The 23,924-nt window shown below is 36.6% G+C and overlaps 1 protein-coding gene across 2 annotated transcripts; it reads left to right on the top strand.

The window, feature by feature from the left end:
• The first annotated feature begins 179 nt into the window (after nucleotides 1-179).
• On the top strand, nucleotides 180-23,924 carry CPNE3 (copine 3). 2 transcript variants are annotated; one of them, XM_087706894.1, is made up of 16 exons: nucleotides 180-664; nucleotides 3,131-3,262; nucleotides 4,932-5,111; nucleotides 6,572-6,646; nucleotides 7,034-7,105; nucleotides 8,324-8,407; nucleotides 8,733-8,822; nucleotides 11,102-11,200; nucleotides 11,969-12,055; nucleotides 13,007-13,066; nucleotides 13,550-13,683; nucleotides 16,400-16,454; nucleotides 16,748-16,799; nucleotides 17,588-17,721; nucleotides 19,180-19,416; nucleotides 20,803-23,924. In XM_087706894.1, the coding sequence occupies exons 2-16, from the start codon at nucleotides 3,131-3,133 to the stop codon at nucleotides 20,932-20,934; spliced, it is 1,623 nt and encodes a 540-aa protein (XP_087563020.1). In that variant the 5' UTR covers nucleotides 180-664; the 3' UTR covers nucleotides 20,935-23,924. The 2 variants fall into 2 exon arrangements, with proteins under 2 accessions (XP_087563020.1, XP_087563021.1); XM_087706895.1 differs by lacking the exon at nucleotides 180-664 and adding an exon at nucleotides 1,449-1,469.

Here is a 23,924-nt window from a genome sequence, read left to right as displayed (position 1 = left end):
GCCTTTTCGCATGTCTGTGATCTACGCCGGAAAAGCCCAATTCTGAAGAAGTCCGGAAGGAACAAGATCCGAGCAGCATTCATTCCGCTCTTCCTTGGCAACCGTGATTTCTCAAAGCATCCCACCCACCGCCCTCTTGGCTTTTCCCTGAGGAGTTAAGTTTTTTTTTTCCAACTGGCAGGGGAATTCTGGGAGTTGAAGTGTAAGACGTCTTAAAGTTACCCAGTTTGAAAAAAGCAGACTTCATTTCACTGACTTTCCACGCCCGGACAAGCCCAGTTGCCAGAGTTTGGTCACGTGATCCCTGTCATTTTCAGGAGAAGAAGAGCATCCCACAAAATTTTGGTTAGTCTAGGAATCTTAAAAAGACAACAACAACAACCAACCACCTTTACGGTGGTTTATAGACGCAAAACAGAGCGCATGCGCCTTTGGGTGCCAACAACTGGCAGGCTTTCCACGTTGGGAAAATTGCTTGGATTACACAATTGGCAGCGAGGAAACGGGGAGACAGCAGAAGCGCCGCCCCTTTAAATACCTGCGCGGCCTTACCGCTGCAGATTGCATTGCGTTGCATTATATTTGCCGTGCTTCGTGGAACAGAAACTGGGCGAGGCCGGAGGAGAAGGATCGCTGCTTACGGAGGCTGGTGTGATCTCTCGAGGTCGGTACAGGGGCGAGTATTCCCTTCCAGATGGGTCGAATTGCATCCTTTTTGGTCGGGTTGGCCGGGGGATGGTGGACCTTGAAAGGCATCAATGTGAGCAACACTAGTGGAGGTAGACGAAAGTGGATCCCGAAGTGTGGGGCGGGTGGCAGAGGGATAAAAAGACAGAAAAGGTTTGGGTGAGTGGGAGAATAACCGCAGAGGAGGAAAGTGTATATAAATAGGTTGGTTGTTATTGATCCTTAATATCAGTCATAACATTGGTCGTGGATTACAGGCCGGGAGACAACTTTTGGGCGAATTAGTATCTGTGTTGTAGATAATTTTGGAAAAAGAAGCTGCTGCCAATAGGTGTGGCTCCTGGGACGTAATTAGGTGTGTTGGGGACTCAAAGGCAATGAATGATATGCTAGGTCCACTTCATGCCTTACCTGTGCAGGCTGTGGCAAGAGCAGGTTTAACACTGTGCAGATCCTGCTGATTTAAGAAGTTGGACCCCACTGTTAGAAACAAAAACCTATTTGGCTATTTACTCTTCTCTTTTGTTCAGAGGTTTGTGGGTGCATGTGTGCCTTCAAGTCAGTGTTGACTCCTGGTGACCGCCTGGACAAGACTACAATTTTCTTAGCAAGATTTGAGAAGGGATTTTGCCATTGCCTACTTCCTAGGGCTGAGAGGGAGTGGCTGGTCCAAAGTCACCCAGCTGGCTTGCTGCCTAGGGCTGGACTAAAGCTCTGGATTTGTAACTTGATGTCTTAATGGCTTAACCACTACACCAAACTGGCTCCCTCAGAAGTACAAGGTTGTATTTTTGTCTGAAAAGGATATTATGCTGGAAGATATTCTATTTGTAATTTATTATTTTAAAATGTTTTTCATGGGTCCCATTTATACTGCTGCTGAGTCCCCTCTTTACCACCAATTGGGAATCTCTGGTTTAGATTATCACATGACATTATGGGACCCAGTGTTATCGTTGCACTAATGTGCTGGTACATTATTGTATTTTTTCCTTAGTCTTAATAGGACTATTATGACAAAACAGCCCACAGATGTTCTACGTTTTATTCCTTGGGAAACATTGCTTATGATATACCAGGTTCATAAGAGAAGGGGTACAAAGAAAGGTGGTTTTTTTCATCACCATTTCTCTGGAAGCTATGTTGTTCTCCTCAGTTGTGTTCCAGGAGATTTTGAAGAATGAACTCTTCTGGAAGGCCCTTAAGAATGACTGTGCAGCCTCTGAAGCTTGGTTTCTTTAACTAGTTCACTAGTTGTGTGACGTCTGTGTGTGTAACTTTAATAAAGTTTTTAAAAATCAAAAACTAGCAAGAACTAATAAAAAAGACAAGAGTGCAAGAAGGAAAGAAAAAATATAGACAGAAGTAGGTTTCAATTGTCTTTATAGCAGTTATAAGTGACAAATGTAAATTTACCTATTAAAGTACTTTATACAGTTGTTCATCGTGCCTTTATTACTCTAGAACAGGGGTGTCAAATTCACACCATCTCAGCGGAGTCACGTGACGTATCGGGACTTTTTCCCCCTTCGCTAAACTGGACATGGGCATGGCCAGTGCATGGCACATCCAGCCCATGGGCCGGGAGTTTGAAAGTTCTACTCTAGAAGTAACTCAAAGTAGCAGACATATATAATAGTCTTTCCTCCTCCTATTTTACAACAACCTAACCCTCATAGCTTTCATGCGTAGGCCTGGACTAAAACTCAATCTCTGGTTTCTAGGCCAGCATCATAACTATTACACCAAATTGGCTCTCAATTACAAAGCTTACATTTTTTCTATAATCTCTTTTTTCCCAGTTATCAAAACCACATGCCATTTTCTTTGTTTGTTTCATGTAAAAAGTCTAAGAGGTTTCCAGTCACATTTACTAGTTATATTCATGATGTGTTTCTTTTTTATTCTGTTTGACACATTGTTATGGAGGATTCACTATGAGATACTTAAAATTTGATAGGATGTAGATTTGATAAATATTTGGAAACTGCTCATAGCAGGATAAGAAACAGTTGGCTAAACATTAAAACTACAGAATATGCATTTGATGATATCCTTAAGATTGTGACACTACATAGCAAACTTTACTAGATGAGATTACATTGCATAAAGTGTGTGATTTTCAAGTTACATCTAAAGTAAAGAAGTGTATATCGACCCCGTGTTTCTGAAAATATGAAATTCATGTATTACCCATATCTGTCTTAATATTTGCACAAGGTGCTTGATTGAAAGCAAGAGTAAATAGACAATATAAGCAGTGGATAACATGGGATGATATATTAAAGTCTAATAAATGATAAATTAAGTGACATTAAGTACAATAACAGCTGGAGGGATATAGTTTCAAAAATTACATGTAGATACAATTTGCTAAACAAGATAACAGATTATTGATATATGCAGGATACACATGATAATTGATTTTCTAATCTTATTGCAGATGGCGGCACAGTGTGTAACAAAGGTGGAACTGACTGTTTCTTGTAACAATCTCCTGGATAAAGATATTAGCTCCAAGTCAGACCCACTTTGTGTGCTACTTCAATACACAAGTGGACAGCAGTGGTACGAGGTATGTTTATAATGGCCATTGGGAGGGCGGTGAAATGACCCAGATTGTTGGAGGCAATATGTTGACTCTGTAAACTGCTTAGAGAGATCTGGAAAGTACTATGAAGTTATATATGTCTAAGTGTTATTGCTACTGTTATTAATATAGTCTGATTGCTTTCTTGTTGGGAAATAGCAAATTCAGGAAGTCCTCTTTTGACTTTGCCCTTAGGTATCAGGACTACTTGGTTTTTAAACAAAAATGCACCATTAACCATTTCAAATGGGAATTTCTACACATTCAAGCAGTGTAAGAAGAGCTCTGTTTCTTTTTCCTTTTATTAGACAATCCATTTTGCTGTTCACATATAGGATTGCATCCCACTTTGCCAATCTGACACAAAAACAGAATAGTAGTTCTTATGCCAAATGTCTTACAAATCTTTTCCGGAAGATTGAGTGTCTTTTTGGGAGATGAAATGTGCATGACACATAGTTAAAGGAGAAGTATGAAGGAAGTCCCATTACAAATAGTCCTTGACCTATGACTACAATTGGGAAGCTATGTGGTCATAAAGCACAACATAAAGGTAAAGGTTCCCCTCGCACATGTGTGCTAGTCATTTCCGACTCTAGGAGGCAGTGCTCATGTCCGTTTCAAAGCCAAAGAGCCAGCACTGTCCAAAGACATCTCCGTGGTCATGTGGCCGGCATGACTAAATGCCAAAGGTGCACAGAATGCTGTTATCTTCCCACCAAAGGTGGTCCCTATTTTTCTACTTGCATTTTTACATGCTTTCGAACTGCTAGGTTGGGAGAAGCTGGGACAAGTAACAGGGACTCACCCCATTAGATGGCGCTAGGGATTTGAACCGCTGAACTGCTGACCTTTCGCATCCCTAAAACACATCATACCATGGGCTAAAATGACTGCTACAATTTCCAACCACTGCTGAATGAAAGGTGATAAATTAAGGACTCCTTGTAATTGAATAGGTGTTCCTTGATAGATTTGCAGTGCCTTGAGGAAAGAATCAATAAAATAATGTCAGTTTAAAAGTACATATTTTCTAGGTTTTTTTAAAATCACATTTTGTGTTAAAAGACTGCATAATATTTCAAGTGCTTCTGAAAAATAGGAAAAAACGGTATAATAACATTTTTTTCATATTTATTTCCAAGTAAGTTTGGTCAAAATAAACAGAATTATTGATTATTAATTATTGATGTAATCTAAAATATTTGTATTATATTTGTTATTGCTGTGTTGCTATATTAACTTATTTATTCGATTAAAAAGAGTTTCTTGTAAACTATACGTTTTAGCAATCTGTGAAGGAAAATCTGTCAGCATTCTCTCATTATAAATTTTTTTAAAAGTTTTCTTCATGCCTAAAATGTACGGTTGATACTTTACAAACATTTCAGCATAATCCTGTGCAAATCCATTTATTCTTACTAAGATTTATGCATATCATTTTATTCATTATTTTATCCATGCTTTATTACTTTATAAATAATTCAAGGAGGCAAATATATTTATTACTCCTTCCTCCATGCTAATGTAGATGGGTATGGGATTGCATATTTACCCCTATTTGCTTTAATTGTCTGGGGGAGAGTGCATTTTTCAGAATGCTCAACAAGTTTGAGAAAAAAAATATGTGACGAACCTCTGTACTATATTGCAGGTTGATCGCACAGAAAGGATCAAAAACAGTTTGAACCCTAAATTTTCCAAGAAATTCCAGATTGATTACTATTTTGAACTGGTTCAGAAACTCAAATTTGGGGTTTTTGACATTGACAATACAACTGTTCAGCTGAACGATGATGACTTCTTAGGAGAATTTGAATGCACATTGGCACAGGTATGTGCAAACAGGTTTTGGACATTTCTTAACATATAATAGCATTGGCCATGGGGGAGGGAGGGGGGAAGGCTAAAAAACATTGACAAGATACCTTTATTTTGACAAGGGACATTCTATTATAACCATTGCTTGATCAACAGATTTTTGTATAATTTCAGTTAATTTGTGCTTTCTGATGGTTTCATTCTAGAAACTGTAATTAGTTCATTTACTATTGAATTTGATCCAGCAAATGGCATGACTTGAAATCCCATTTATGCTGGCTAATTAATGTTCTTTGCACACACACAGTGAAAATTGAAGAAATTGCTACTTATTGTCCATCTCCTTTTCAACAAAAAAAAACTATACTCTTTAAAAGCAATTTGAAGATTTTTAAATTGTCTTTAAAATCAAAACAGATTTCCGAGAAATTAAAAGCACGAAACTAGTAGCTACTTAAAAATCTTTCTAATTTAATGTGCGTGAGTGAATATGTGCAGGCCTTCAATTCAGTTTTGATTCCCAGCAACTGCCTGAAGATACACCTGCAGTTTTCTTGACATGGCTTTACATGCCTCCTTCCTAGGGCTGTGGAAAACTGACAAGCCCAAAGTTACTGGCTTCATGCCTCAGTTGAGACTAGTAGTCACACTCCTGGTTTTTAGCTTGGCATCTAAAGCACTTAAACCAAACTGGTTCTCTCAGTTTAACATAGTTGATAAAATAGTGAATTTTACATTCGGACTAGATCAGTTCTGAAATTCAATTTTTTTTACTACCATTTCTGTGGGCATGGCTTGGTGGGCATGGTGTGGCTTAGTGGGTGTGGCAGGGGAAGTATGCTGCAAAATCTCCATTCCCACCCCACTCCAGGGGAAGGATACTGCAAAATCCCCATTCCCTCCCCCTCTGGAGCCAGCCAGAGGTGGCATTTGCCGGTTCTCCCAACTACTCAAAATTTCCACTACCGGTTCTCCAGAACTGGTCAGAACCTGCTGGATTTCACCCCTGGACTAGATGATCTCCAAAGATTCTTCCTTCTGTTACGTTCTATGATTCTGCAGTTAAAAAATAAGAATGGGTGAAAATATATTGGGACATTTGACTACTTTGGTGGTTGAGCCATAATAATCATTGCTTTTTATATTTTATATTTATTGAAACAAGTTCTGTATGGCAGATATGATTTTCTTTTTGAATACTTGGGTACATTGTAGTTTCTCTGATATCTTCCTTAGTGCAATATTTTCTATTTCATCTAAACTAAGAAACTAAGTTTTAATTTAAATTAAATGTATGAATTGAAGTATAACAAAAACTAAGGTATGGCTTATCAGCAAAAGGGCAGTGCTGGAGATTATGAATTTGATTATAGCTTTTGACTTCATTAATTGCATCTGGAACAACCTTCAGTTACTAGAGGTGACAATTGTAATAAATTGCTTTCTTTTCCTGAATATTTCTGTATTTTACAGATTGTTTCTAGCAAGACGCTTACCAGACCTTTATTGTTAAGAAATGGCAAACCTGCAGGAAAAGGTGTAATTACGGTATGAAAACAAAGCAGAAATTTTCTGATTGATTATTTTTTAGTTTCTCTTTTCCACTTCCTTCCAGTATTTAAATATAAGCAAGAGAAATGAATGATTGGTCATTCAGCATAGTTTGATTTACTTTTCTGCAAATATGCGTTTGAAGTTTTGTAAAGTGTTTTTCCATAAAATTATTTATTATGTTTTTCTCATTTGTCCAACATTTTCTTCTTCATTTTGTGGTGTGAAAAATAGGAAACTGTATTTTTAATCCAAAGACAAACCTGCTGCATATCAGATTTGGGTTTATACTTTTAAATAGTTTAAACATCTTCCATAAAATAAAGCATAGCCCATATTAGAATGTAGTGTCTTAATGGTAAATATTGGTCTGTGTTTATTCAGATTAGTGCAGAAGAAATAAAAGACAACCGTGTCGTCCTACTTGAAGCTGAAGCAAGAAAACTAGACAACAAGGTGAGATAACTGGAAAACTTTCTCACCCCAATTCCTAAACTTTGTTTCTTGGGTTAGGGATCAAAAAAGTGCCTGTCAGCTAAATGTATTACCCCACCCCCACCCCAGCAGTATTTCTCTTAACAACTTGCTGTTTTAGAAACCACTATCTGTCATGCTATGGCAAGTTTTACTCAAAATTCTAAACCTGGTTCAAACTGATAGCATAAGATCAAGGTTTTGGATTCTCATAATTTCTTGGTTTAGAATAACATTTTCCCATCCTACCAGGTCAGATGAGGGAGTGGGGGACATTCCTAGTCACTTGTCTTGAATATTGCCATCTGGTGGGAGCTAGGAAGTGTGTCTTTTGCATGGCAGCCCCTGCCCTGTGGAACACTCTGCCTCCTTACATTTGGCAGGCCTCTGCCCTCCTAGTCTTCCATAAAGCTTTGAAGAACTGCCCCCCACCCCCCAGCAATGGGATATTATTGCATTTTGCACATTGGAAGTCTGGCTTGGTGCCAGATTATTTTTAATGTTTCATCATATTTGGTTTTATAATTTTAATATGGTTTTATGTATTGTTTTAATTTTTGGTTGGGAGCCGCCCATTTGGTTAAAATATGGGTGGCTGTATACATATAATAAATAAATAATAAATAAAACAACAGAAATAAATGAATATATAATATTAATTGACTGAAGTGTAGTTTGCAAATAGGTGGGATTCAAATAAGGGGGTGTTTTGGAGAAGGAAGTTCTTTCTACAGCCCAAATCATATTACCTAATTATGGCAGAACCATTGCATCTGCATTGTTCTAAGGATGGAATGTTAATTTTTAAATATTCATTTTTGGGGAATGAATTGGGGGATTAGTGCATTGAAATTGTAAAAAAATTGCAATAACTCTGTTTCAGGGAGGAATGGTTATATTTACAGTGAACTTTATGCAAACATCTTGGTATCATATTGATTTTTTTCATTCCTTGTTTAACCGGATTTTTTTGTGTGTAATTGCCTTCTTAGTTTGTTGCCATTAGAGAACAATGTTTTTTTGTTATGCATTTCCTGATTTTTTTTTCAAGGTAGAAAGTCTATTATCAAAGAAATTATACTTGGCCCTTTGCAAAGCTATCAGTGAGAGGGAATAAACAGAATTGCTTTGGACAACAGGACTATTATTACAAAAGAATACATTTGGAATATAATTCACATATTTTATTTCTAATTCCAGGATTTGTTTGGAAAATCTGATCCTTATTTGGAATTTCACAAGCAAACGTCTGAGGGAAAATGGGTGATGGTGCATAGGACAGAAGTAAGTGTCATTTTCTGGGTTTGGTTATTTCATATCATAGCTTATTTCATCTTTAGTTCTGACTTCTGAAACTTTGCAACTAAATTCTGAATAGATAGCTCTTTAAAAAAATCAGTTGTAAGTTTTAAGAAGGTATTTTTTTCATTAGATTGTTTTTTCTTAATAGAACAATGTCAGTATTGAAATAAAGGCCTACTTTCTTATACAGTGATACATTTGTTATTTATTGGATAAATTTGTGCTAGTTGGAATAATTGAACAGCAGGTATTATCCAAAATGATTTATTCAGAAGTCGTGTTAATATATCAAATACATATTTTATAGGTTATTAAAAATAATTTGAATCCTGTCTGGAGACCATTCAAAATCTCTCTCAACTCTTTGTGTTATGGCGACATGGACAAAGCAATCAAGGTAATATTGAAAGAAAGCAGAACTATCATTATAATTTGAAAGTATTTTGAACAAAGGTGTTTTAATTTAGAAACTTAACATAAATTTCTGTTCTGTAGCTTTATGAGGTATGAATGAATTTGTACGCTAAATAAAATTTCCTAATGCTATTCTGAAAATTAAAGAGATTCATAAATATGGCAGCAAAATACACTGGTGGATAGTGAATGATATGATATCAAACAAGCAAAATTTTCTAATCAATTACCAAAATATCATAGATAGATCTGAGGTCAGGAGAATATGTGTCAGTTGACACAGAAGCTGCCTATTCAAGAATTTCCCTAGTTTATCAACATCTATTTGTATGAAACTATATTTGGCTAAAACTCTTACCAGCATCCAACCAGCAGGCCTCTTGGCCAATCTTCAGCTGATGAAAAAGCAACATATGGAAAGTGGAAAAAGATGGTCTAATTCTTCTTTAGAGATACAATTGTAATTGAGTTTATGTAAGACTGTGTACCATGATTCATTTTTCTAAAATGCAATAAATCAGTAGTAGCTGGCTGGATTTTACAAACTGTTTTTAAAACTAGTTTTACATATTTTACATCAAATCTTGCTTCTATGCTTGTAGCTGAGCTGTCTGTAGGCCACATTTCTTTAATGGGATAATTAATTTAAACCTTCTTTTTCCTTTAATACTGTTTTGGAATTTAAACACCACCCTGATAGCCACAAGCAAAGGCTGCGTTCTCTAAAAGTGTTTGCAAAAATGTATTTCATGTGAACTTATCTCCAGGGCTGCTTAATGTGACATAGTTTGCTTCTCTCCATCTTCTTATACCTCACAGCCTTTTTTTTTTAAAGAGAAAGTGTGAAGCAATACTGAATCACGTAGCAATCCTGGCAGTACATTCCGCAATAGAAGAACACCATCTCATCTGCTCACATCTTTATTTCCTTGAATTCAAGAGGAGTTTTTCAGCTTATTAATATGGTTTTGTCTTGCCTTTGTTAGCTTTGATACTTTTTTGTTTATTCCAGATGTTGATGTTCCACTCTCTCTCTATTTTGACTTAAGGATTTCCATAGGAAAGGAAAAATAATGAAAATAGTAAAGGCCATATGTTTATAGTTTCATTCCTATCTGCAACTAGCATTTTAACACTTTAGGAGAATTATTCTTTCCATTTTCATTCTTGCATAATTAATAATACTATTCTTCAATGAGCCATTTTAATGCCAGTCTCTCATTTTGATGGAGCAAAATCAAATGTAGTGAATGTTTGATCTGATGTGTGATCAGGCTTGGAGTATAAACTTCCTTATTCAGTACATCTGACAAAATGGAAAAACTTTGATAGTTTCAGGAATTAAAAATCAGTTATAATGAACAAGACAGGGAAGTATGATCTTACAATAACTGAACAATGCTTTCATACTTTATGCACACGGTGTCGTACATATCTTCCTATTTCGTTGTAGTAAGTAAAATAACTTTTCTATTTCTTCCTGACAATACTGTCATTTTATGTGTTCAAATGGTTTGTTTCTCTATTCAATCATAATGCAGAAGCATCTCAGCTGAATACCTCATTAGTTATCTTCAATGTGTCTCTTTGTGTGTTGAAGCAGCAAGCATGAATTCTTTTTTTTTTCTATTATGAGTGGTATGTTTTCAGTAGGTTATAAAATCTATATTAAACATTACTTTGGGTGAATATCTCAATGATTTGCATATTACTACAGTATGTTAATCATAAAATCCAGGAATGTCCATAAAATACATGTTGAATCATGGGTATTTGTAGTGTCTTCCACCCCTGACTTCAGCTTTATTCTGTGTGCTTTCATTATGTCAAAATCTTTTTCCACAAATCATCTGTGGTAATAGGAGTCTCTGCATGCTTTGCATTAAAGAGAATGTCTGTGCATGTATCTTAAGAACATTAAAAAAATGTATTTTTGGATATGTGCTGCATTGCAGTGTTTATATATTAGACGAAGTAACAGTGAACTCATCAAAAATGATAAATGCAGCAACTGAATTGCCTTAAAACTTAATTTTTAAAGCAGAGGTGCAAATACATGAGACTTGTAATGGCACATTAAGTAGTAGTGCATTACTACTACTGTTGCATTCAGGTTTTGATGGACTGTTTTTAAAAACAAAGTTGATGCTATCACAGTTATTGAATTTATAACTATGTTTGAGCAGCAGCGTAGTTTGATACTCTTAAATATCGTGATACCATGTACAATATTCTAGGCTCATGCTGTGTGCTTCATTTTAGGTTGAGTGCTATGACTATGACAATGATGGATCGCATGATCTCATAGGGACGTTTCAAGCTACAATGTCTAAATTGAAGGAAGCCTCTCGACATTCACCAGTTAGTTTATTTATACATCTTTATCATGTTAATTGAAATGAATGTGGAAGCAAATACTGCTGGTCCTTGGTGCTTTACTACAATAAAGAGATTGATTCAAAAGGGGAACCTATAAATGAAGTTATCCAAAATATATTATTGGAGAAAATGAAAACTGCTGTGCAGCATGACAGTATCCGCTTGCTTTCTGTTCCCTTTTCTCACAGGTTTGAGAGCAGTTATGGCATTTAGCCCTGGACTGCTACTTCCCAAAAGTTTATTATTACTTTTAATAGTCTTGTGGTGTGGGCAGAATAGCAATAGCAATAGCACTTAGACTTATATACCACTTCACAGTGCTTTACAGCCCTCTCTAAGTGGTTTACAGAGTTAGCATATTGCCCTCAACAATCTGGGTCCTCCTTTTACCCACCTCAGAAGCATGGAAGGCTGAATCTTGAGCCTGGTGAGATTCGATCTACCAAATATTAATATCAGCAATATTTTAATAACAGTCTAAAAATCAGTAAATGCAACATGTTGCACAGATTTGCTTCTTTTCTTCCTCAAGTTCAAACAAGTAGTTTTTTCACACAATCTGTCATAAATAATTATCAACTATGCTATCATGACTTATGATATAAAGTTCAGAAGTAGGTTTTATTAGACTCAGATCTGAACAGGACTTAGACAAAGGTTGCCAAAAGTCATGTATGTGACAGCACGTTTCTGAGTAAACACACATGGGATCACAGTCTAAATACGTGCCACTTTTACCCTTTTCTGTAGATTGAATTTGAATGCATCAATGAAAAGAAGAGGCAGAAAAAGAAAAGCTACAAGAACTCGGGGATTGTGAGCTTTAAACACTGTGAGGTCAGTGCTTTCAAAATATTGTGTTCATATTTATGTGGACAAATCCAGCTGCAGTAAGGGAAACAATAGTATTTGATTTAATGATTGTACTGGAAGAAAACATTGTTCCTTGCACTGTGACTAAATCCAACATTTTGATGCAGCTTCTGCAATTTTATGAGGTTAACAATTTGCAGTGTTTTATTCATGTATTAGATTTTTATCCTGCTTTTTAAAAAGAGCACAAAGTGTCTTTCCTCAAACACAAAGTGTCCCCCCCTCCCAACGTACAACTATTCTGATATCAGTTAGTCTGAAAAAGTTGTTTTGGTGCAGCCTTTGGCAGTAATCTGTTCTGACTTTTCCTTGAAGAACTGAATCTTCCTTGTTTAGCAAAGAGGAAAGATTGCAAACACAGCATTGCTTCAGCCACTGCACAGCTTTCCTTTTTTTGAAAAAGAAAAACGGTAGTTGAAGCTAGTGAAAGTTGTGAAATAACTGTAAAATGCTGTTCTGTTTCAAAGGGGTAAAAGGTACTCTGGAGCGCCTGTCTGCAGTCCCTTGGACCAAATGTCTTTTCTAAGGGATTATAAGAGTACAGTTGTGCTATCCCCCCCCCCCCCAAATCTGACTGTTTAAAACTGTTGCCAGCACATGTTATGTTTGTGTCCTCACATGCTCTGAAAGCAGCCTTGGCCTTACAAACAGAGACTCTGCAGTGCCTTAGTGACTCCTACTGCAACAGTACCAGATAGCACCAAGCATCAGATATCTTACTTGGATTTTTCATTTAGTCAATCCTTAAATTTCTGCAACTAGGACACTGCTGTTCCCACCTCACAGTTCACCCCCATCCCCAATTTACATGTAGAAAAGCCTGCCATGGTCCTGTTGGGACAAAACTATGTTGTGGAAAAAAAGCTGATTCCTTGCTTTATGTATATGACATTATACTACATGACTTTTCTATAGGTCATCACAGAATGTACTTTCCTTGACTACGTCATGGGAGGATGCCAGCTGAATTTTACTGTAAGTAAACTATAATTCCCCTGTCTTAAGTATTGGCAATAAACTGTCTTCATTTGAGAAAGACTGGATACATGCTTCCATGCCAGAACTATTCCATTAGTACTAAAGCACTGGCATTATAGAAGAGGATACAGGAGACATGATGTTCTATTTTCCTGCTGGGGGACAGGAGCCTTATGTTCAGTGCTTCTCTGTGCTTTTAAACATTGCTTTCTGCAGCATTGCTTTGGAATTCAGTTCCTATAACTTCCTGCGTCTGTGATTTTATCTTAATTGCCTTTAAAGAAGCTGAAGAAAGTGCAGTTTCTAATCTTCATACAGTTTGTAAACAAAAGCTGTTAATTCCGGAGAGTGGGGGGGAACCTTTCACATTTTCCCATACAAACTTAGCTTGGCCTGTTGATTGATATTACAACAGGCAATATGAAACAAAGTAATGTTTGTACATTATTATTATTGATGTTGTTATTTTTATTATTACAGGTTGGTATTGATTTTACTGGGTCTAATGGAGATCCTCGTTCTTCAGACTCCTTACATTACATCAGCCCCAATGGAGTGAATGAATACTTGTCAGCCATTTGGTCTGTAGGAATGGTCATTCAGGATTATGATGCGTATGTGTTTTTACTGAATTGTTCTTAAACTGTTGAACATGATGAGTGTACTTGGATTATTCAATAAGCCAAAGCTTATTTTAAATATTTTAATTCATTGCTTGCATATTTTTAAAATTTCCCAACCTTGCTAATATCAATAAGATATTATTGTGGGTTTTCAATATACACTTTCATTAAATAATATGGCTAAGCTAAAACTAAATATTCTCACTGATGTATCTTCTCAGTGAAAAAAAGTATAAAGGGGGGGGGAATGATGGCTTTCCAACAGTTGCTTAGGTAATTGTACTTTTGTATTATGAATATCCTCCTTGTAAAAGTTCTGTAATTTGTTCTAGGAGAGTTTTGTCCAATAGCAACCTTCCCTCTAAAACTTTCACTGTTTCCTTCCTTGTATTCTTGCACTAATACTCTCAAATGTATTCTCATATTCAAATACATCCTATTTATTTCAGTGTACCCATCAGCCCATCTAGTTATTATTGAATCATCTTTCTTCTGTGAAGTATTAACTAGTTATCCCATCTTTTTGGCTCTCTACTTAGTTGGCTTTTCTATTTATTTATTTTTTCACTATCTTACACATTTTTCCTATCCTTCGTTGCGCTCCCCTGCCAAATTTCTGTTGCAGATATGTACTTCCTGTTCACTTGCAGAACCATATGTGCAACTCCATGCTGTATGCATAGTTCTTGGATCTGATGAACCAAAAGGTTTTTTTTTTAATATCCCACAGTTTGAGTATTTGGAAATCAGAACCAGACCTTCAACTCAACTTCTTCTCCCAAAGAAATAAGAGATTTTAGGAGGCTTACATCTCCAGTTTTGCCTAATTGTATTTAACCTTTGAAAAGTGTGTATATCTTCTATGCAATGTCACATTAGAGAGGCATGTTAGGGCAGGGATATAGGAGAAATAGCACTAGCAAATGATTTATATATTGCTGCTTTAGAGCATTCTCTAAGTGGTTTACAGAGTCAGCATATTGCCCCCAGCAATCTGGGTCATCATTTTACTAACCTCGGAAGAATTGGAAGACTGAGTCAAGCTTAAGCGAGTCGTGATCGAACTGGCAGTCCGTAGAATTAGCCTGCAATACTACATTCTAACCACTGTGTTACTTGGCAATAGTTACAGTTTCATCAGAGATCTTTCATCTGCAGATAAGTGATGGCACTAGGATTTCATAGATTTTTCATTTCTTTGTATATAAATCATAGAACTGTTGTGAAATCTGAATGTTTTAGTTCAGTGTCTCTCAACTTCAGCCACTATAAAATATCTAAACTCCAACTCCCAGAATTCTCCAGTCCATTCATCTTCAAGTTGCTGAAGTTGAGAAACATTGGTTAGAGGACTGCCTTAGTAGCTTTCAGTATAATATGTACTGTATATGTTGGTGCCACTAGGTTATTTATTGTGGAATTGATGTTGCAAACAATATGCAATAACTGAGTGATATGAGGAGATTAGAATCGTAGCTTGGCCATCTATGCAGAATAATTTAGCAGATATTTGGAAGGAGATATGAGTCATAGATGCAAGCTTTCTGTCTTTCCAAAGTTGGGCAAACCACTTTGTTAGCATTGAGCAATTGGAGGAAACACTGGTTGGTGTCACGTGGAAGATCATGTTGGATCTTTTTGCTTTATTGTAATCATGATTTAACTTCAGTTATTGGATGGATTAAAAGTATAATTAATTTTCAGCTCCACTTTGGCTACACTCTTTTGGGTAAATCAGATGACTGGAATGGCAGTCCACTGGGGGGGGGGGAGTACACTTGGTTCCTAAGATAAACCTAACATAAAAGAGTAAATAAGGAAGGCTTTTCTCATCCTTTTATATTGCTTCTCTGTTCACTTGAACCTCCTAAAATCTTCAATCTGGGGCAATCCTGAACAGTCTGTTTGGTGAATGGCTTGCACAGGTGGGGGAAGAGTTTTCCTCCCATGGACTTCATTTTTTTATTCTGTGTCATTTTGCACTACCTACTTAGAATAAACACTCACTGATTCAATTAAATTTACTCTCAGATAATTTGGTAGTGGGATAATTTGGTATATTCTCAGGTAAGCAGGAACTACGGAAGGACTCTACTCATTTGTTTATGACCACAGTTAAGCCCAAATTTTTCTTTGCTAAGCAAGGCAGTTGTTAAATAGGTTTTGCCTCATTTTATGATCTTTTTTGCCCTAGTTGTTAAGGGAATAACTGCAGTTGTTAGGTGAATCATGCAGCTGTTAAACAACTCAAGCTTTCCTAGTTGATTTTGCTTGTCTGAAGCTGGCTCGGAAGGTCATGAATAACGATTGCCTGACTCTTATTATCGTCATTTAACAACTCCATAATCCCTTGTGGGGCATGGAGCTAGAAGGTATTTTAATGGCCGGATGCCCTTCCTGCTGCCAATGCAGAGTTTTGTTCAGCAGATATATTCTCAGTGTGCCCAGAGAGAGAAATATCTGCCTCTACCTAGGATCGAACTCACAGCCTCCTGATTGTGAGGCAAGAGCTCCACCTCTGGGCCACCGCATCACTCCTAATACATCCCAGGTATCAAGTGATCAAATTTTGATCACATAACCCTGAGGATGCTGTGACAGTCATGGTTGTAAGTCGAGGGCTACTTGTACTGTTCATGAACATATATTCCAATGAATGCACAACTATGGATTTACTTACCATTGTTTTTCTAAATTGCTTACACAGAGATAAGATGTTTCCAGTTTTTGGGTTTGGTGCTCAGATCCCTCCTTCGTGGCAGGTAAGCAGTATGCTTTATGAAAATAATTTAAACTCTAGAACATTGTTAAAGTTCATTAATTGAATTTAAAAAAATAGTGACATGATGTAGATTTAGAGTAGTGTTTCTCATCTTGACAACTTTAAGATAGGTGGACTTCAATTCCCAGAATTCTACTGGCTGGGAAATGTGGGAGTTGACATCCATCAATCTGAAAATTGCTGAAGTTGTGAAAGGTTGATTTAGTGGAAAGCTACTTGGTGAAAGATAAGTGAACCTGCGGGGGAAAAATGAATACCTTTATGTATTTTCAGGTGTCTCATGAATTCCCGTTGAGCTTCAACCCATCAAACCCCTTCTGCAATGGTAAGTTTTAATATACAATAAAAGCATGTCCTGACATTTCTAGGCATGCTGAATGTAGAGCAACACTTGACTCAGTGATTGCACATTCTAAAATTAATACTGTTAATTTTGCATACTAGCAACAGGTTAGACACTTCTGAAAATATGGGAAGGAATTATTTGTTTTTTAAAAACCTTCACAAATACAACACTCTAATGAAGTGCCACAAAGGGACTCCTAAAGTGTACGAATTTCTTATGATTTCTTTCCATAAAGGAGTTGCCATTTGTGGAACTGTTAATACTTTACTACAGGCATTTCTCTTTGGCACAAGAAGCTGAGTTGGTACAAGTATTTTGATGTTGTGTCGTGATGTAATTCTCTGCTGGCTCCTATACTTTCAGGACTTAACAATATGAAAAGAATCACCTTTGCAGGAAATACTGACAGCTCTTCTCCAAAGTCACGTGGCCTTCAAAAGTCCTTGGGATTTAAGTTTCATTCACTATTTGACTAGCTAGACTGCTTACTTCAATGCTTCAGATAAGCAACTTTGTAGATCTTCTGCCTTAAATATAGACAGTTTGCAATAGAAAGCTTATTGAGGCTTCAGCGTATAGACCATGGATGTCATATGACGTATCGTAAAGTTTTCTCCCGTCGTGTAGCTGGGGTGGATGTGGCCTGCACGTGATGCATCTGGCCTGGGGACCGTCGGTTTGACACCCCTGATGTAGACTTTCATAAACTAGAGTGGAGGGTGACCATGATGGATAAATTCCCTTCATTATGTTTTTATTCCCTGCAGGTGTCCAGGGTATTGTTGATGCATACCGGGTCTGCCTTCCTCAAATAAGATTGTATGGGCCCACCAACTTCTCTCCAATCATCAATCATGTAGCTAGATTTGCTGCTGCAGCTTCACAGCAGAGAACAGCCTCCGTAAGTATCTTTTTGCTATGGGTTTTTTTTTTCTTTAATTGTTGTGAAAAGATACCGGTGAGGGAATGAGTAGTGAAGTGAATTTCTCAATTAGCCAAAGTCTATGCTAATGACAAAATATAAACAAACAAGTTGATTTTTTCCCCCATACATATATAGTAAGCAACTACATTTGGCAAGCATTTCTACCATGTTAGAATCCTTTTAGTACTTTGTACTAAGAGTGAAATGTTACAAAAAAGCAAAACAGAGATTAATTATTTAAGATGAGGCATGAAGAACAGTACTAACTGCTATTTGTGTAGAGCATAAATATCTGTACCTGTCCATTGCTTTTCCCTGAGATGCTCTTAAAGCAATTTGATTTTCATAAAGCAAATTTACATCTGTTACACTTAGGGACGAATGCTGGTAACTGTTGATTTGAATAATTATGCTACTTGGAAGTCATAATTGAGATATCAGCCTGATTCCAATTGTCCAGGCATTTATGGCTTCCTGCTAATAATTCTATCATTACTTATTTAGAAAACAGTAATATAAGCTCAGAATATGAATTATGACTTTTTGTAAGATTCCTGAGGCAGGTATATATAACTTCAACAATAATTCATTGCAACAATGCGTGAATGAAAAAAAAAGTAAAAAGAGTTTATTACCATTTGTCAGGCTAAGAAACTATATATATAAAACTAGTTTTCCTTTCCTTGTGATAGAACATAGCAGTTACCTCCCTGCATGTTTTAGGAACCCTGTTCACCACATATTAGCTATTTTTCTGAGTTGTGAGTTGGCCTTAGTGGACGCTATATTTTTCAGATGCAGCAATATCCTTAAAATGCTCTAAACCTCAATATGGTATTAACAAGAAACTCCCTTTATCTGGAGTCTTACATAAGAGGATGGATAGGACGAAATGAAAGTCTAAAGAAGCAAAAATGGTTCTGTATAAAAATATGTCTCTGGCAACTAAAATGAAATTAATTAAAATAGAAGTGAGTATTGGTGTTGGTCAAACATAAAAGTAAATTTAGTTGGGTAAAAAGTTGATTTAAGATTTGATGGAGAAAACTTAATGGAAAGTTTCACTGTTTAAAGTATAGGTAATCCTCAACCTATGATGCAAAATTGAGACCAACATTTCTGTTGCTAAGCGAGATGTTGTTCCCCATTTTACAACCTTGCTTATCACAGCTAAGTGAATCACTGCAGCTATTAAGTTAGCGACATGGTTGTTAAGTGAATATAGCATCTCCCATTAATTTTGCTTGCAGGAAGGTTGCAAAAGTACATGAGCCAGGGACCGTGCAATCATCATAAATATGAACCAGTTGCCAAGCATCTGAACTTTTCCTTTCTGCCATCCTTATAAATTGGTATCCCAGTCTCAACTGGTATCCCAAATATATCTTTGGAATATATTTTCCTCAGTTTTAACAAAGTCCTTTTGTTCAACAGCAATATTTTATACTGCTGATTATCACGGATGGGGTGATAACAGACCTCGATGAGACCAGATCGGCTATTGTCAGTGCATCTAAGCTTCCCATGTCCATCATCATTGTTGGTGTTGGAGGTGCTGATTTCAGTGCCATGGAATTTCTGGACAGTGACAGCGGAGCTTTGAGATCACGTTCAGGAGAGGCTGCTGTTCGAGACATTGTCCAGTTTGTGCCATTTAGACACTTCCACAATGTAAGTGTTCTTCTTTAAAGATGTGCATTGCTTCAGGTTGAGTCCTAGGAAGGTGTGCTTAGAACATGTGACAAGATGAATGTAATAGCAACTTTCTGTTGCTCTTTAAAGCAGCTGCATCTTTTCCCATCTAGGAAAACTATGGCTGTTCAAAAGTTGTAGATTGATGCTATGTTAGTGCTCTTGTACACCCCAAGCATTCTTATTGAATTCTGCTTGAAACATGCAGTCAATTAAACTATCAAAGAGCAATTCTGAATGAAATCAATTTTCATCCCAAATGGAAACTTTTGAAGTAGTAGGTTTATGTGAGCCTTCTTTTAAAGGAATATCCCTGTGAGGGAGAGAACAGTAAGTACATGTCTAAAATATTATAGTTATTATATGTCACCTCTCTGACCCATACCACTTCATTGAAGTACATCTATGTCTCACTGCATAGGTCTATTCGAGACATTACTATACTACTAAAAACTTACATTACACTACTTTGTTGTACTACTTGTAATGCAGTGAATATAGTTATCATTGCAACAAATCTCTGTCCGCTAGGGGAAAAAAAACCCAGTTAATCCTTACTTTCCATTGTTTCTGAATGCTAAATGCTACAACGGAAAGGACTTATTTTATATTTTAAAATTTTGCCACTGTGGAGAATTACGCTTTAGTTTGCTACTTAATAGTTGCTTGTATATGCCTGGGAGAAACTAGATTCATTTGCTTTGAAAAATGGAACTTGATTATAGTACCTGTTGTTTGATTTCAAATACTTTAAAAAGTATTCAGATTGAAGTGACTACTCTAGTAATTACAGATTAGTTTAATGACCATATCAAATAAAATAAGATAAAACCATCCTCTTGGTAGTTGACCCCAACCTGATCTAGATAAGGAACTCTCAGTTGAATGGCTGTAGCTAGAAACTTGGCAGTGCTCCTTTCTATTAATATGTTTGTACCTTGGAGGAAGCTATCAAGTATATAGTTGGCAGTCAAAGAGGATATGATGGATGCCCTCTATTGGTGACTACAGGAAAAGTTTGGCTTTATAAATCTTAATGAAATTCCACTAATTAAGCAATTTAACATTGCTCAATGTTTGGTTATGTCTTGCAACAATGCACAGTGGTGATTTTTATAGATCTTGCATAATGTTTTCATCTAATTTTCATATCCAAAATGCTCTGCTGCTATTTTTTGGCTTTATGAAGCCAGTGTAAAAGGAAGAACTCCTCCACCATGACACGGCAGCTCATAAAGACAACCTTAATGAACAAGTCAGTTTGTGGTAGCGGTCTTTCCTTTGAAAAAAGCGCTCCTGAGATCTTCCTAGATGAGCAGGAATCAAATCAATTGGCTTTACTTCTGTCTCTGTCCTTTGAATTAGGCTCCCAAGGAAGCTCTTGCTCAAAGTGTCCTGGCAGAGGTGCCACAGCAAGTCGTGGGCTACTTCAGCATGTACAAATTGCAGCCACCAAACAAGCCGTCAGCCAAGCAAGAACAGCAGAAGCAAGCATGAATCGCTCTGTGGGAAGTTTCTGTGCTGCCTGTCTGTGGTGTCTCTTGATTGTGATGCACAATAAAAGCTTTTTCATACATTTTACAGAAAAGGCGCCATGCTAAGATAGCCTTTTCCTTTTTTGTTCTGAGTTGCCAAAGATGCTCTGTGTTTAACCCCATTGCAAGTTGTCTAGCATACAAGGTCTCCAACAATATATACAGCACATCCCAGAGCAGTAGAAACATTTTTGTTACTTTGAAATGATAGTGTAACTTGCTGTGGGTGCTTAATTCTTGCATATGCCCTATGTTAAATATTCAATCTTTTTTTTCAAACTTCAGAACCATTAAGACCAGGGTGCTAAGTTCAGGATATTTAAGTATCTTTTTTCATCCCTCCTCCATCTGCCTTTCTATTTCTGAATATTTGCAATTTGATGAAACAGTAAACATTTGAAAACTTTTGAGTATCATCTGGAGACTGGAACGGAATTATATTACAATTTACAGCTTGCTTTGTAGTATTAAATTGTTCTGACCCAGGCTTCCTTTGAAAACAAAAAGCAAAGTCTTGGTCCCTGCAAAACCTCTTTTATTTACACTATGAATTCCTTTCATTCACAGTCACAGTCTTTCAGGGGAATGTTTATCCACACCTTATCTCGTTTGGAGCGCTGCCAGATAACTAGTTTCCAAACGCAGGACAAGGCAAACTTGGCACAATGTCTCTTAAAGTCACACACAGAACTTGCCAATCTTGAACAAATCAGATGAATGAATTGTTTCCTGCAAAAGCCAACTCCCCATTCGTTCCTCTTTTGTTTCCTATGGGAGGGGCGAATCATCTCCAAGGTGTGGCTTTACTCTTAAGTCGACTGTGCTTTCTTGTCTTCTGGCAGTTCTGCGCATATGCACACTGGGAACAGTCTCCAGCTGTTCTTCTGCCTCACTGCTCTCTAACTCCCTCTCTGCCTCCGACACAGAGCCCTCTGAGCTTTCCTCAACCCTCAGGACTGGCCCATGTTCTTCCCCAACCTCCTCAGTATCTGACTCTGCTGCCAGCTCTGCTGGCGGGCCACAACATAAATCAAGATGGCATCTGACTGTGATACATAGCTGCCAACAGTTTGTGTCCATCTTTGTGTTCACATAAAGGATATAAATAGGATTAGCATTATTTTTCTTGCTTATTTTATCACAAATCAATTTGATTTTTGAGAAATACAACTGCATAAAATAAGAACATTGACATAAAAGCTATATGTGTGTGTGTGTGCCTGGGGAAGTTCACCTGTTTTATAGCTGTATATATAGAGATCTCTATGTCCTAAGAGAATCTGTATTATTTTAAGTATTATTTAAAAGGTTTCTCTGTGGCTGTGGCTAATTCCAGGATGCCTTATCACTTTCATTCAGTAGTATAAGCAGAAGTGCTCCCCACAGCTGATTTAGAGAAGCGAAAGAGTGTAAATTTTCTTTTTCTCATAATTCCCATGTATTAGATTATCTTATTTTGCATGTTCTTTCAGGTCCTCTGGTCTTTGGGGGATTTTTTGCATCAGTGACAGTTTGTGATTGTGTTTTATCTGCTTTCAGCCTTTTTTTTCTATATTCCAACTATATGCTGACTAATAATCAGTATATTTTCTTCCCGTTTGTTCAGTAACAAAGAAGTGCCCATAAACAGTTCTGTTCTTCTGGGTGTATACTCTAAGTGAAATGAAATTGGACTGAGCTGTCTGAAAAGGATTGTGAACTGTACAGCATAAATTATGTAGGCCCGTCTCAAAAGGCAAAAAAAAAATAAAAAATAGAAAGTGTTAATAGCAAAGAAGCTGATAGGTATGCATTTTTCTGGGAAAGCGAAAATACCAGCCTTCTGTCCTGAAGCTTTGCATTAAGATCATATTAAAAATTGAAAAATCTGCAGCTTATAACATAACTAATTCCATGTTTAAAAGTACGCATGCATTTAGAATATCCTCTATTCATCTAATTAAAGGTATTTTTATTAGGAATATTCTGTGATAAGAAAATATTTAGCATGTCTCTTCTAGCATTCTATTGGGAAACGTTTTTTCCTTGTTTCGTGCCTATGTATAGGTGATTATTTATTTAGATCAGGGATTTGTTGCTAGTGGTTCGGTGAAAAAAACTAGATGTCCGGAATGTGTAAAAATGTATTGTGTAATGGTATGCTTTGTGAATATTACTTACTGTATTGTGACCAGTTTGCATCAAAGGTTTATCATGTTGGAGTCCCAAGTATTTCAGGATCAAAAAATTAGAATACAAAAGCTATATTTTGTAAACTCTTGAGATATTTGCTATGAGCTCTTGTAAGAAAAACTGAAATTTTATTTTTGCACTTTGTTACTACCTTATACTGTATTTTCTGACCTAAAAGGGAAATGGCAATATCTCAAACAGGGGCCACTTCCTGCATGTTTTTCACTCCCTTCAACATATGATCTTAAGTCCATATGCCAAGCTATGCAACTTTTTAAATGGATTTTTTTAAATTGAAAAGAACGGTTGTCTTCTGGACCATTGATATTTTGTGACTGCCTTGCCCACTGTGTCAGCCATTGCTCACAAAATTCAACAAATGCTCACTATTCTGAAAATTACTGTGTTGAACTTTTCCTTTCTTGAAAAATGACAGCATAGGCTACAGCTATGCAAGTAAATCCATAGGAGCATTGCATTTCTTAAAAAAAATACTACGATTAGAACTGCAACCATAAAATATGAATATAGTATTTGCTTTTTAATACTTTATTTAAGTAATACTTTTTCTTATGTATGTTTTCAGCATACCTTTTCTAGCCAGTTGCTAGCACCACCTTGTGATAGAATTTGATATTGGCATATTTGTACCAATTTTTTTATTTTTATTTTTCCTACTTGATACTTTCATCATAAATTTGTATTTTGCTTTGAAAATACAATATCATATATATGTCTTGCACTATCATATTTTCTGAATAAACCTGTTTTTGTATGTGA

The sequence above is a fragment of the Thamnophis sirtalis genome, unplaced genomic scaffold, assembly GCF_051295495.1.
Source record: "Thamnophis sirtalis isolate CommonGarterSnake01/CBP01778 unplaced genomic scaffold, rThaSir2_p1.2 scaffold_2, whole genome shotgun sequence".
Taxonomy (NCBI): Eukaryota; Metazoa; Chordata; class Lepidosauria; order Squamata; family Natricidae; genus Thamnophis; species Thamnophis sirtalis.
Note: the sequence above shows the minus strand (reverse complement) of the source record. Positions and strands in the feature narration are given on the sequence as shown.

Bases quoted from the DNA above. Each gene is read 5' to 3' on its own strand.
- CPNE3 (XM_087706894.1), top strand. From the start codon at position 3,131: ATGGCGGCACAGTGTGTAACAAAGGTGGAACTGACTGTTTCTTGTAAC. The intron at 8,408-8,732 runs GTAAGTGTCATT...CATATTTTATAG, and splicing joins TGATGGTGCATAGGACAGAA to GTTATTAAAAATAATTTGAA. The intron at 19,417-20,802 runs GTAAGTGTTCTT...CCTTTGAATTAG, and splicing joins CATTTAGACACTTCCACAAT to GCTCCCAAGGAAGCTCTTGC.